The 15,065-nt window shown below is 34.5% G+C and overlaps 1 protein-coding gene across 1 annotated transcript in view; it reads right to left on the bottom strand.

The window, feature by feature from the left end:
- Window positions 1–15,065, bottom strand: part of LOC150106699 (sister chromatid cohesion protein PDS5 homolog A-like) — a 670,786-nt gene that overhangs the window by 94,473 nt on the left and 561,248 nt on the right. The window contains exon 30 of the mRNA XM_090393290.1: window positions 422–937. Coding sequence (XP_090249416.1) covers window positions 422–937 — 516 coding nt within the window. The remainder of the gene's footprint in view (window positions 1–421; window positions 938–15,065) is intronic.

The raw sequence follows: 15,065 nt of genomic DNA, 5'->3' as shown, positions 1-15,065 counted from the left end.
GTTTGACATTTCTTGCTTTCTCTTCATTTCAGTGTTATTCTATTATATCCCACCATACCAAATTTTGTTCTGCTTCATCACAAATCATGAGTTACGTTACATTTTCTAAGTGTTCTAAGCAGACTGAACAACTTGGGGTGGAAGCCATTATGTTGAGTCTGCATACGTGTATAAAGATAATATTCTTGTCATTTCTCAGGATGAAGCTTACTTTGACTAGTAAGCCAATAAATCAAACTGAATAATAATGCAATCACAAATAAACATTTGTGTGCAAATATATAGTGAAAATTCCAACTATTTACAACAAGCAACATCAAATTTTATGAACTTCTTGCAAAATCTATCATAATAGGAGGAGTCTATTTTCTAAATATCATATATTATCTGAATTTAATCAAAACGATAGCAATAAGCTTACTCTGAAAAAGGGACTAAATCATTACTCTGACTTTCCTCGTTCACACAGGATGGTTCATCTAAATTAGAGGTATCATTTGGCGGTAATGATGATACACCATTATCTGAATCTTTACTAGTACAGTATCTTTCCCAATACCTCTGATACTGATTTTTAACATTTTCACTGTCCTGAGATCTTCTGCGTTTTGGTGCTAACTTCTGCTCATTTTGATCTTCGTGAAAATTCCTATCTTTCCGTTTTTTTGTAACAGGTGGTGAAGGAATTAAGTCAACATGAAGAGGAGGATGGGAAGGCAATATGTCTGTACATTCTTGTTTGGATTTAACAGTGGCAGGATTCTCTTGATTTTCTGGAAGTGGAGTTTTCCTTGGCCTCCCACGTGGCCGTTTCACTACAGGACTAGTAGGAGCTTGATTTTGTGTAACAAGTTTTGTTTTCTCTTCTAAATTCTTCTGGTTGTCTGCTTTGTTTATAGCCTTCTCTAATTTCTTGGATTTTGACTCTTCATGAATGCTGAAAATATAAAACATCTACTAAATTTTCTACTTTTTATTTTTTTAGAAAGGTAACTTACAGGAATAAACAACAAATTACAGTACATCATCAGTGAGTAGAAACAAGCAAATCAGGGAAATGGGAATACAAGATACATACATCTGGTTTCCCAATTAAAAATGATTGCTGCATGTGCTAGAAATTAATATATTAATATATAATATTAAAACTATTTTTGATGTTAAAATGAGAATCTCTCAAACTTTTGGGAGAGAAAGACAATCATTCTGATTTAGGTTTGGCCAATGTAAAAGGGCTTCACAACTTTCTTTGAAAAGGCGTTCATATTTAAATCTACTTCTATGGAGAAGATGAGCTTCATCCCACTGGATACTGTGTTTAGTGTCAATAATATGTTGTGCCAGCCCAGACTTTTGAGTTTCACGTATTCAAAGTAATACTGATGTTCATTAATTCTTTTTTTTTCCCCACAGAATGATCTGTCTGCCCAAGTATGCAATTACACAAGGTATCTGGTAAACACCAGCTAAAAGAAATATCTGTACTTTCATTTCATATAGTCGTTATCGTGTAATTTGTTATTTACAGTTATGCCACAGGTAAAGATTAAACTTACAGGAATCATATTTCCAATTATAAATATAAATTACAGTATCATAACATTAAGAAAAAATCTGGATTCATAGAACTTTATTCATATTTATATAATAATATGAACAGTACATCATCTTATCCTCCCTTTCATGTTAGACTAATGGCCAAGTGACTTGGCTTTTTAGAAAGCTGATTATTGCTATGATAAAGAGGTTAATCCTATCTGCATTATCCGCTATATTTTTAGATTGCATGTGTTCTTCTGGCTGGTCTGCTGTTTTGTGCTCCAAATGAAAAACCTGAATTTCTGAGAGGAAAACCTTGTCACCTCATTATGAGACTGGCCAACTCGTCTTAACTTGAAGATACCTGATAAAAGTTCTTCACATCTTAAGTGGGATCTAAACCCAGATCTTTATAAATAAAGGACATCATCAATACTGACTAAGTCACAGAGTATCGCATCATATCATATCAATGATGCTGACGGAATGGTGCTGGCAACATATACATTCATGGAAAAGATTAAATATAATTTTTATTTCCACTGTTTCTTGTTTATTAAAAACATGGTGTAAATAGATCTACAGTCTGTGTAGATAGTTACTATACTTTTGACATAAGTCATACTACAACTTTTTTCATATCCATACCTTATATATCTATTCTTATTCAAATTCATTTGTAGGTGGTGGTCTGCTTAAGTTCTTCAAACAAATTTACATCCATTTGTTCTGTATGTCTTATACGAGTCTGGAAGAAAAGATATATCTACCCCCCCCCCTCCTCTTTATTTAGGCACACTGTTTAATGCAACTTCTAAAAATTCTGCATAAGTAAAGAACTATTAGTTGCAATTATTTCTGTATGTATATACTCCATGCATTTAAACTAGCATATACTCCAAACATCGCTTCCTAAAAGATTTTTTTTTGTTATTCAATCAAAACTAGCCTTAAAGTCCTAATATTTCCTAGGTTCAAAGAAAAAATAAAATTAGTCCAGTTAAAGTGTTTTTTTTTTTTTTTTGTGTGTGTGTGTGTGTGTGTGTGTGTGTGTGTGTGTGTGTGTGTGTGTGTGTGTGTGTGTGTGTGTGTCCATGCTCATTATTATGCTTTATATTCCAGTCTTGCACAACAAACAATTTTCAGAGCAATGACAATTTGTGTGCTTTTACTACTACTGCAGTCATCTTTCAAGACTATGCTGTCATCAGCAACCTTCCATTTATTCACTTCCAGGTTCAATAACAATAGATTGTAACACAAATGATTTACCTCTACAAAAAATAATGGTGAATAATTTCTTATCAGGTAAGGTGCGCCACTCCAACAACTGCTGCCTTGTTGTAGTGGACAGATGTACATGTTCCCTTAATCCTCAGATGCCTTTGGATCATACATGCTGGTATCCTCAATTATCATGACTGGAATTAGATTGTGAACAGTGGCGAGAGGAACAGGCCCATTAACCTGGAAGTTCTCAGTTACAAATTGGCATGTATGCGAACGAATGTTTAATACACCTGTCAAGTTTGAGGATTAAGGGAGTTAAATATTTTGGCAACTGTACCCTTGAGGAGGGGGGGATAGCAAAGGTGTTTGAAAAATAGGCTGTCTCAATCATTTCTAACTGGAAAACTTCAGTGGAATCACTATTAAGCAAATTCTTATGATTAATCATATCAGATGCCAACTTGAAAGGCAGGCAGCTTTTATTGCTTGTGAACTGAGGAGACTTAATACCAATATATCTGCTCATCCAGAAACTCACTGTGGTGGAGATGAACAGCGAAGAGAGCAGAAAAGAGGATAAACCTCCTTTTGGAAAAGGAGATTGGAAGAAGAAATACAGATTCATATGGTTGGTTTTTTCTATTAAAAATAAACTTGTCAGCTATTTATCTGAATTTGTTGGAATCAGCAAAGCTACATGATGTGACCTAGTGTCAAGTGCATAAGCAGTGATAACTGTAGCCTGCAGACCAAGAATTACAAGGCTACAGTTATCAGTGACCTATCTCCCCACTCCCCCTCCACCTCCACTGGATGCCAATGATGACTCAAAATAATTAGCTCAGCAATTAAGTCTACTACTCTTGTTACCTGCAAAAAAATCTGCCTGCCAGTTTAAGGAACATCAAGATGCCTTTTCTCCCCCCCCCCCAACCTTTGATTTAAAATGACGCAAAAATCAAGTTTCGGATCAACAGAAATGCAAAGCAGAAGCCCATGCTTGATAGAACGATCTCAACTGCTCTTCACAAGAAAAGGCTTAGAAATAAAAGCTTGGGTAAAAGAGCATAACCTCAGAAAAATTGGTTTCATCAAAGCAGTCTATGGACCTTCTACTCATTAGTCCTTGTTGAAACTTTTAAGGATTTTATTCAATCGTAAGTCATTAAAATATGGATTGGAAGTATTTATTGTCAATTAATATGTTTAACTTATTAGATATAAAAGGAAAAAAGGAAGAGCATGGAACCCAAAAACATCAGTTACGGAGTATCTTTGCTCAGATTTAGAACAAGAAGTTATATATCTGTTGCAGTGGAGTAGCTGGGGAGGGGTCCGCCCCAGGGCGGCACTTTTTTTTTGGGTATCACGTGAGACAATTTTATTTGTCGACGATTCTTTTATTTATGTTAAATTAGTCATTTTTATTACTTAATTAATATTTACTTTTTAACAACTATACTTACAACTAAAATAAACAAAATATAAATATAACAAAAAAAACATTATATTTCCCTATTATACTATAATTCAAATTCTTAAAAATAAAACAATACAATGCATGGTAAGGCAATTGCTTTATTGGTTATTACTTATAGCTGCAGTAGGCACCACAGTCAGTACATATTTATGAGAACGTACTTTTATTTTTTTTCCCCCTTCTAATTTTGCATATAACTAAGGCCATCGACAGGGTTTTAGGCTCCCAGTAAAAATATTTCTGCGGTTCCCTATTATATTAGGTTTTTTTGCTTAACACTTTTGATGCGTGTATAAAAATTAACAAGCATGATTCCAAAATGCTAAAATGCCTGATTCATCATTAGTTTTTTTTAATCTGTTACACATTTATATCATTTGGTCGTTATCAAGACCGTTGAAAACATATTTATTGTATTCTTTATCTATAGTTAGTCTAGAGCAGGGGTGGGCAACCCTTGGCATGCGTGTCAAACGTGGCACTCCACGACTTTTTTCAGGCACACAACCCAGGGCTCACCTTAATAATTAAATAAATAAATAAATACATTTCAAACATCTTTGCTGACTTGTATATTTTAATTTAATATAATACAATTTTATTAAGTACAGCTATACCAAATAAAAATGCAATAAAGAAGCAAACCCTACCAACTGTTTTAGTAATAATAAGTAATAAGAAAATAAGAAACAAAGATCCTATTTAAAAGTCTATGTACAAGTTTCGTCCAGTTCAGTTGTTGCATGATTTGCCAGGTAGCCAGACGTAGCGTGACTCCTTTACCATCATTTGATATATCTTTTCGTGTTTTGTACAGAACGTATCCGTTTTCTAAAGCGTGTATATATATATATATGGGGATTTGGATTTTATTAAATTGTAAGTCATTAAAATATGGATTGAAAGTATTTATTGTCAATTAATATGTTTAACTTATTAGATATAAAAGCAAATTTCCTTTACATTGCCATAAACATACAGTATTTATTCGAATATAACTCACACTTTTTCTCCCCAAAATTAAAGCTAAAATTCGTGGTGCGAGATATATGTGGGGATTTTCGGAAACTAAAATTTTCAGTTTTTTTTCATAAAATTCCGGCATATATCTCGCACCATGATTTCTATTGCTATTTCCTGCCTATAGAGCAGTTCCCTTGTGTGCATCCTACCCAAATAGCACCATCTTCTTTCCCATTATTTCAAGCAAAAATTACCAGTAATTTACAAGACTTGAGATACTTAATGAACAATCCTTCATGAATGACTAATGAACAGATGCTACGGTACTAGGCCAGTAAAGATAGAGCAGCTATGTGCATATAATTGGTGCAGTATTAACAAAAGATCTCACGAGTCAAACATAAAAGCAAGCCGACAATTTCTGAATTGAAATGCTAATTCCCTTCAACCAAATTCAATATCTGAAACTGCAATAAAAATATTCACTATATATTCCTTAGTTTCAACACGTTTACGAATTTTAACACTCTCCGTTTATTTTTTATTGCTGCCTTGGTTTGAGCTGGGAGGACAGACTCCTGCACATCTAGCTTTCAGTTAGAACCGTGCTTGCTGGTGCAACATATGGTTTTAATTGAGTCTAAATAGCATAGTTTCTGTGGGAAGGGAACATGTGATTCATTAGTTAGTGCCATTTTTATCCCAGTTGTCTCTAATTGCACTATTTGTTGAGAAATATACTACACAGACTGCAAATATCTCTGTACTTGATTCAGCGAGATAGAATAAAACGACCTATTTTTACTTCTGTCTGCAGTCACTATTGGCTACTGGGGAGGGCGTGTGGTTTACCATGGGAAATGAGTTACTATTGCCCTGAAACATGTTTAAGCGTCTTGTTTTTTTTTCTGTGCGAGGTATATGCGAAACCTTTCAATTTCTTTTTTCGTAAAGTGAAATCAGGAGTGTGAGTTATATTCGAATAAATACGGCAAGTTATTTTTAAAGCTATGTGAAACACATTATTAATATTCAGGATTATGAAGTGTTATCTGCACGTGATTAGATTGCATGTGTCCCCTTCTCTTTCATTTGCATGTGTGTGTAGGTCAGCTTATAATTGTACTAATTTTTGGTTTGCTTAAACTTGGTTGGTATATGCAGAGAGTGATTATGATGAGATTTTTTGAATCCAAATTATAATTTTTGTCAGTGTCTATGTCTCTGTCCACATTTTTACACCCCATAATCTGATTTTCATTAAAGTTAAAAGCTGTATGAAGAAAGCAATTATTTAATAATTATTCAATTATATTATGTTGGAGGTTTAATGGATTTTTTACAACACTCAAAAAGAATTAAAATAGAATTTAATACTTCCTATATTTCGTCCTAGTCAATAGGACATCTACGGGGATTACAAAGACAATTAATGTAACATGCACACAAAAACTTACAATACTAAGCCCAACCATGTGGGTGACAATAAAGTCCTATCTAGGTGGAGTGCCCTCTAAGGGCAGTAGTAGGTGGCCTGGAATGTAAGGTGGGACCTCTGGTGATGGCTGTTTCCCAAATCTTCGGAAGCTTAATGCAACCGTATTTGTTAAGATTTGGTTGGTTTCTGAGGGCTGCTGCTGCTTCTAAGAAAAGTCTCTCTTTCTTGAATTTGCTGTGGTGGAGCATGGTGGTTTTCTTCCATGATACTCTGTGGGTGGTGTCCAAAACATGGTCAGCCAAGCCTGAATGGCCATAGTTGTGTTTAACGATGTACGACTTGTGTTCCTCCAGGCGGATGGATGCTGATCTGCCTGTCTGTCCAAAGTACGCAAGCTTACAGGAACAGGGTACTTTGTAAACTCCAGGCAGAGAGAGAGGAGGGAGCTGATCTTTCGTAGAACGGATAAGGGTAGCCAGTTTGCGGTAGGGCTTATATGCTGTGTGTAGGTTATACTTTTTTAGTATCTTGGCTATTTTTTTCCGAAGTGCCACGGATGTAGGGTATGGTGATGGCATTTTTAAATTCTTGTTGACGAGAGGGATGGGGAATGGGGGAGGAATTGATTATTTTTTTGATGCTGTGTTCGCTGTAGCCATTGGAGAGGAAAGTTCTGTGTATGTGGTTAAGCTTAGTAGTGAGGGCGGTTCCACTGGAACAAAGATTGTGGGCTCTCTTGGTAAGGGTTTTAATGATGCCATATTGTTGTGAGGGGTGGTGGTGGGAGAGTTTGTGAATGTATCTGCCTGTGTGTGTGGGTTTTCTGTATACAGTGAAGGCAAGCGTATCATTAGGCAGGCGCGTGACTAAGGTGTCTAGGAAGGGTAAACAATTGTTCTTTTCCTTTTCCATAGTAAACTGGATTCTTGGATGTAGGCTATTGAGATGACCGAGGAAGGAGTCTAACGTGTCTGGGCCATGAGGCCAAATAGAGAACACATCATCTACATATCTTAGCCAGATAGAAGGTTTGAGTGGGGCTGAGTCTATGGCTTGTTTTTCGAAATCTTCCATATAGAAATTGGCAAGGGGAGGTGAGAGGGGGGAAGCCCATGGCGGTTCCCTATATCTGCTTGTAGATTTTGTTATTCCAAGCGAAATACCCAGAGTTGATGGCGAAGGAAAAGAGATCTAAGATGTCAGAGGGAAAAACGTTTTCTAAGAGAGATAAAGTGATATAAAGTATTCAATTATATATATATATTTATATTTATTTGCTACCTGCTCTTTACAGATTGAGTAGAATGTCACAACTGCACCGGCAAAGAAAGACATTCAAATGAAAATAATATTAGACAATTTAAAGAATACTGGACTGAAAAATTTTGCATGATTAAGAAAGATAATAAAGCATTATGCATTTTATGTTCTGAATCAGTTGGTTGTAAGACTTCATCTGTAAAGAGACATTTGAAACTGTTCATAAGAAATTAAGTAATAAAAGTGAGCAAGAACAGAGAGAATTAATTTCTCGTGAACTGAGCAAGAAAAAAAAAAAAAAAAAAAAAAGCCCGATATGTTGATGAAATTTATTTCAGGTAGACCTAGTTCCAACTTAGTTGCTGCTAGTTTTGAGGTTTCAAAAGTTGTTGCTGAATATGGAAAACCACTCAGTGATGGGGAGTATATTAAAGAAGCATGGCTAGAATGTGCTCCTTTCCTTTTTGACAATCTTTCAGAAAAGGTAAAAATTATTCAGCACATTAAAGAATTGTCTGTGAGTAGAAAAACAATTAAGGATAGGATACTCAAGTTGGAAACGAATACAGCAGAATAATTAACAAAAGTGTGGTTTCATGTAAATTCTTTTCTATTTGTGTTGATGAGAGCAGACATTACATCAGCTAGGCTGGCAATCTTTGCTCGATTTTGTAGAGATGACAAAGTATGCAAAGAGAGAATTAACCTTGTAACACTACCTGAGTGTATCATTGGGGTTGAAATATGTAAAGCAGTTATGAAGGAATTATCTATTCGGCAAATTGATATTTCAAAAGTGGTATCCATCACAACAGATGGTGCGCCCAGCATGATTGGTAAGAATATTTGATTTTAAACAGATTTGTAAATCTGTTTGCAAAATATGGTCATCCACTGATAGGTTTTCATTGCATCCTACATGAGGAGAATTTATGTGCAAACGCTGGCCTAAAGGAACTTCAAGAAGTGATGCAAACAGTAACCAAGGTTGTTAATTACTGCACCTGCTTTTAATAAAAGACAATTTCAGAATCTATCGAATGAGGTGGATTCGGTGTACAAAGGACTAATAACGTACAACAATGTTCGTTGGCTTAGTTGAGGTCTTGTTCAAAAACAATTTGTTGAATGCCTGGATGAGATAAATCTCGTTTTGACTAATCAACAAATGTGTTATAAAGAAATGTATAACATCGCGTGGGTTTGTAAACTGATATTTTTTTTGCAGATTTTTGCGAACATTTAAATAACTTGAATCTCAAACTACAGGACACGAAAATATCTTCAAATAAACTTGCAGATGTTTTCGTGGATAAATATGGATGATTTTGAAGTGCAGTTGATTGATTTTCAAAGTAGCTCAATTTGGATGCAGAAATTTGTTGATCTCAGAATTGACTTGGAAAATATTGAAAAGGAGTGATTAGAGATGGGAGTCAGTGGTGCACCCAGAGGGGAGGCCAAGGGGCCCGGGCAACCCCCAAATTCATTTTTTTTTATTTATGTTGTGTGCTACTTATGAATTAGCAATCACTGCAGATGCTCAGTTATAGGTCGTATGCGATGTATAGTGTGTATTCGCAAAACGTCTACTCAACTCCCCCCCCCCAAGGTTAAATTCTGAGCGCTAGGCCCCCTCCAAGATTAAATCCTGAGTGCGCCACTGATGGGAGTAACAGAGAGAAGTGCGGAAAAAGAGGTATTAAGAACTTAGAATGCTATTCCCGAAACTTTTGTATGTTTAAAAACCCTTGCAACAGCATTATTATCCATTTTTGCATCTACATATTCTTGTGAATCATTGTTCTAGTGATGAATTTTGTTAAGTCTCGTAAGAGGAGTAGCCTTACAGATGAAATTAGTAGCGCATGCATATCTCTACAGGTTACAAAATATAAACCTGATATAAATTATCTTTCATCAGTGATGTAGTAACAGCAGAAGTCTCATTGATACTAAATAAATAAAATGTCCACTATTTTTATTTCTCTAGTTTTGATTTGATGTTTTCTGCAAAAAATGGTAAAGATTAATTTCTTTTAATATATTATGTAGGTAAAATAACAATTTATCTGTAATTTTTATGTATTACTCGTAAAGGATTAAGAAGTAATAAGATTATATGCTTAATTTTATTTTATTGTGCTTTAGTCAACTAAAACGATTATGAGATCGTGCACTGCAATATATTGGAAAAACTTGAAAAAACTTATGTCTGACTGATCTCTATAAAAACAATTCAGAATTATTGTTTACTCTTGCTGATGTTAAAATTGCATCTTTAAATTGTGCGGCTTTATATGGCAGCTAGAATTACACTTAAATGCAAATAAAAAATATTCCCGCTATCAACAGGGTAGAAGGACTTGAGTAAAAATTCCGTCATTAGTTTTTACATTCATTCAATCTTACATGACTTACAATAATCACTCTTACAATATTCTTTGATTTTACCATTCTAGTGTGATTATTTGAAAAGGTCTTCCCAATACTCAAAAGACGCCAAATAATAATATGTTCCCCAAAATTTCAGTTGGCACATGAGAAAATTTTGCATCAAAGATTTGGTGAGTTTGGCATGTCCATTAAAATAAGTTGCTCACCCCTGGTCTAGAGTCCAGATTTAAACAAATCTATCATACTGCTGAGCGTTTGGGAGTTTACAACGATCAAGGAGCTGCAGCGAAAACGCCTGTCAGTCTGACCAGTGGTGACGGTGACTAAGATTGCAGGAAATGTTATATCTTTTTGACTATTTTGTAGTATTTTTGATGTGTATTGAGAAGGGCAGCAAAAGCTCTAGCTACGCCACTGATCTGCTGATCAAAAATGCTTTCATTGCAACTAACTTAAAAAAAACAGGATAAGCCAGAATAGATAATTATCATTATCAGGGCATCTCTCTCTCTCTCTACTATTTATTGTTGTAAAGATCACTGCTAGCACTTTGCTAATCAACTTTTTGCTCTTACTGAAAAATTTCTTCAAGAGTCTCAGTGCAGTTTCAGGCCATCAGAACAACTCACATGCTTTTTATTACACATCTATTTCAAGAGAAATGTCTTGAACAAAATCATCTATTTTTCATGGTTTTTATTGATCTAATCTTAAAAGCATTTTTATCTCTGTTAAATGGGAAGCTATCTGTAAAATTAATAACTATTTTTTTAAGGAAGGAGGTTAACATTAATCGTTATTACATCCATGCTGAATCACATCACCATCCTAGTAAAAAGGCTAGAACTATTAAAACTTTAGTAGACTGTGCTCATTCTTTATGTTCTTCAGCTGAATTTTTACAAAAAGAATTATCAGGTCATCTCAAAAGTAATGTCGTTTTTAGCATTAAGTTTGGAAAGGATATAAAATATAAATATCACTTGCTAATTTAATCAAGTATATATTCTCCATTTGAATCAATAATGCTCTTCTAATGTTGTGAAAGCTTCATAATGATATTTCTCTTGAATTCTATAGAAATATCATTATGATATTTCTACAGAAATATCATAATGATATTTCTATAGAATTCAAGAGGTTTGGAGGCAAAGAAGGCACATAGGCTCAATTTCAGTGCCATTAATGTATCATATTGTTTTCTTCTTCTTGGCTTCACGTGTTAGGCAATTGTTTGCCTGTAACATTTTCAAGGGTTTAAAAAGTCTTCTGCCCTCCTGGGTCTTCCTCTTGATCAGTGTCCCTTTGATTTATATTTCTAGGCAATATTTGGCCATCTGTCCTCATTCATTCTTTCTATGTGGTTTTTCCAGTTCTATCTATAGTTTGTGATGTCTTCTGTTATGTTAATTATGGATAACTGTTTTCTTATTTCTTATCTTGTCTATTCTTTTATAGCCTGCGAGTGGTCTTAGGAGCTTCATTTCTGCAGCTTCCACTTGTCTTTTATCTCGTTCTCCCCAAGTCCATGTTTCACTGCCATATTTCAGAATTGGTTTGGCTATTATTTTATATAGTTTTATTTGGGCTGTTCTACACATCTCTTTATTGAAGTGTCTGTACAAAGTTCCAATGACTGCTAGGCATTTTTGCTTTTTATATGCAATGTTTATTTCTCCATTGGGGCTTATATAAATTTCCTAGATATTTATTTGTTCACCTGTTCTATTACTTTGTAATAGAAGTGGATGACTAGTTAGCATCTTATAATTTCTTTATCTTGAAATGCTATTGATTTTGTTTTATTTATTGAGATTTTCATGTCATACTATTCTATTGTAAACTACAAAGATAAGCCAAAAGGCTATTTTACTGATGAATTTGTTAATTAAGAGGGAGATGTTAAATCCCGTTTTATTTTATAGCCGGGTACGAAACTCGGGTCGAAATCCATCGACATCTGTAAAGTTTCAATGCCGAAAAAACTATCGGTGGAACCAAGTGTAAATGATCACTCGGATAGTACAACACCAGGGCAACTCCATGCAAAGGTGGAGCAAGCTCCCTCACTAACTTTAATATTCTTTCATAATGTAAAACCCAGCTCCTAAGAGATGTAAATATATTGTTTTACATTATGAGAAATAGATCACTACCCAGACCACTTTCAACCTTTTTTGAGGTCTCATCGGTGAGTAGGTAGACCTGGAATATCAAAGTTTTACGTGAACAGAAACTTGCATACCTCTACTATCGAACTATCGTACCTATTATTGCACCCAGCTATAAAATAAAACGGGATTTAACATCTCCCTCTTAATTAACAAATTCGCCGGTAAAATAGCCTTTCAGCTTATTATCTTTGTAGTTTACAATATTTAACAATATATAGTACACCACTTTGGCAATTCGATAGTAGAGGTATGTAAGTTTCTGTTCACTTAAAACTTTGATATTCCAGGTCTACCTACTCACTGATGAGACACCTCAAAAAAGGTTGAAACCGGTCTGGGTAGTGACCTATTTCTCATAATGTAAAACAATATATATATTTACATCTCTTAGGAGCTGGGTTTTACATTATGAAAGAATATTAAAGTTAGTGAGGGAGCTTGCTCCACCTTTGCATGGAGTTGCCATGGTGTTGTACTATTCGAGTGATCATTTACACTTGGTTCCACCGATAGTTTTTTCGGCATTGAAACTTTACAGATGTCGATGGATTTCGACCCGAGTTTCGTACCTGGCTATAAAATAAAACAGGATTTAACATCTCCCTCTTAATTATACTGTTCTGTTGTTTTGTTCAATACATGTAGATTTTTTCTGTAACTGGTCTTCATTTTCAGCAAAAATAACTTGATTATCAACATACAAAAGGCTGGTTAATTCTTTATTTCCTATTTTAATTCCTATGATTTTGTTTTTCCTCAACTCTCTTGAAATTTTTTCCATATATAATTTGAAGAGTATTGGTGATAATCCACTTCCTTGAATGAGACCTCTATTGGTTTTAATTTTTTCGGTTGTTTCATTATTAATTTTAATATAGCTTTCTTCCATTATATTTGCTATTGCTTTTGTGGTTTGAGGTGGAGCTTTCAATTCATACAGTATATTGATTAATTTTGCTCTGTTGATTTGATTGTATGCTTTCTCATAATCCAGGAAGGCTATATATGTTGGCAGGTTAAATTATATTATTTTTCCTATAATTTGTTTGAGTGTAAATGTGGGATCTGTGCAGGATCATCCTTTCCTAAAGCGGCATTGTTCTTCTCCAATAATTTCCTCGGACCATGGTGCTAATTTACTTTTAATTATATCTAGATATATTTTATAGCATGTATTTAATAAGGATACTCCTCTGTAGTTTCTGCAATCCTTTCTGTTTCCTTTTTTGAATAAGTGACTATTGCTGTCTTCCATTCTTGTGGGATGTTTCCTTCTTCCCATATTCTGTTTAGAAATGTAATTAATCGTAATTGAAATGGTTTAGAGCTATATTTGTATAGTTCTGAATTTATTCCATCTTCTCCTGTAGCTTTTCTATTTTTTAGTTTTTCCAATATTTTCTTTAGATCATTTACCTGTATTGGTTCTTCATTTGTTTCTCGACTTATTACTTTCTTTTTTTTTTTTTTCAATTTGATTATTATTGTTTAGAAGCTAGTGATTGGTCCATTCTTTTGTGGAGGGACCTTCTATGTTTCTTGAGTCATTATTTTTATGATTTTATAGCACTTTAGTTGAGGTCCATTTATGTCATGCTCTAATCTTGATACAAATTTTTCCCACTCTTGCCTTCCAATTTTCCTGGTTTCTCTTCTTGTTATTGCTCTGATTCTTTTATATTCTATTTCATTTCCTCTGGTTCTGTCGTTTAACCATTTAAAGTACATTTCTTTTTTTCTTTCTTATCATCATCATCATCATCAAATTCCTGCCATGTACCCTCAAGGGGTGTACAGGATATGACAGTACTACATGAAAAAATTACATCATTACTAACTTCCTATCTACAATTTTCCTCCAAATCAGTCTGTTACTTGTCAAGACTCCAACATTATCAGATCTTATATTTCTATCGTCTAAGGCACTTTGTACCGTATCAATCCACCTATATCTTGGTCTTCCTCTGGGTTGTTTTGCTGCCAACCTGGCAGAGAACCCTTGTTTTGCTAATCTTTCTTCGCCCATTCTGTTTAAGTGACCATACCATCTGAGATTAGCTCTGCTAACGCATTCTTGGATGCTGACAATGTCAAGTTCTTTCCTAATATCCTCATTTTTAATATGATATTGCCATTGATGCCATCTGTTCACGCCTCTAATCTTTCTCAGGACTCTCATATCTGCGGTCTCTAGTCTTTGGTCAAGTGTTTTACTTCTGACCCAGCTCTCAGATCCATAAGTTAAAATTGGTTTGAACACTGTCTTGTATACAGCTAATTTAGTGTTCCGACTAATTTCTTTCTTATTCCATATGAATTTATTCAATTGACTTCCCACGATACCAGCTTTGCTGATTCTGTTGTCTATTTCTATATTTAGTTTACCATCTTCAGTAAAAATTGTGCCTAAGTAGCTGAAATGTTTTACTTGTTCCACAGGTTCTCCATTCACAACACAGTTGACATTTTCAATGATTCTGCCTATTTTCATTGTCTTTGTCTTTTTATTGCTGACCTTCATACCATATCTATTACAACAGCTATTCAATTTAGTCAGAGAATCTTGCAGACTTGTAGCGGATTT

The sequence above is a fragment of the Typopeltis vanoorti genome, chromosome 5 (genome assembly GCF_054136105.1).
Source record: "Typopeltis vanoorti isolate ZY-2024b chromosome 5, IOZ_Tvanoo_1.0, whole genome shotgun sequence".
Lineage (NCBI taxonomy): Eukaryota > Metazoa > Arthropoda > Arachnida > Uropygi > Thelyphonidae > Typopeltis > Typopeltis vanoorti.
Note: the sequence above shows the minus strand (reverse complement) of the source record. Positions and strands in the feature narration are given on the sequence as shown.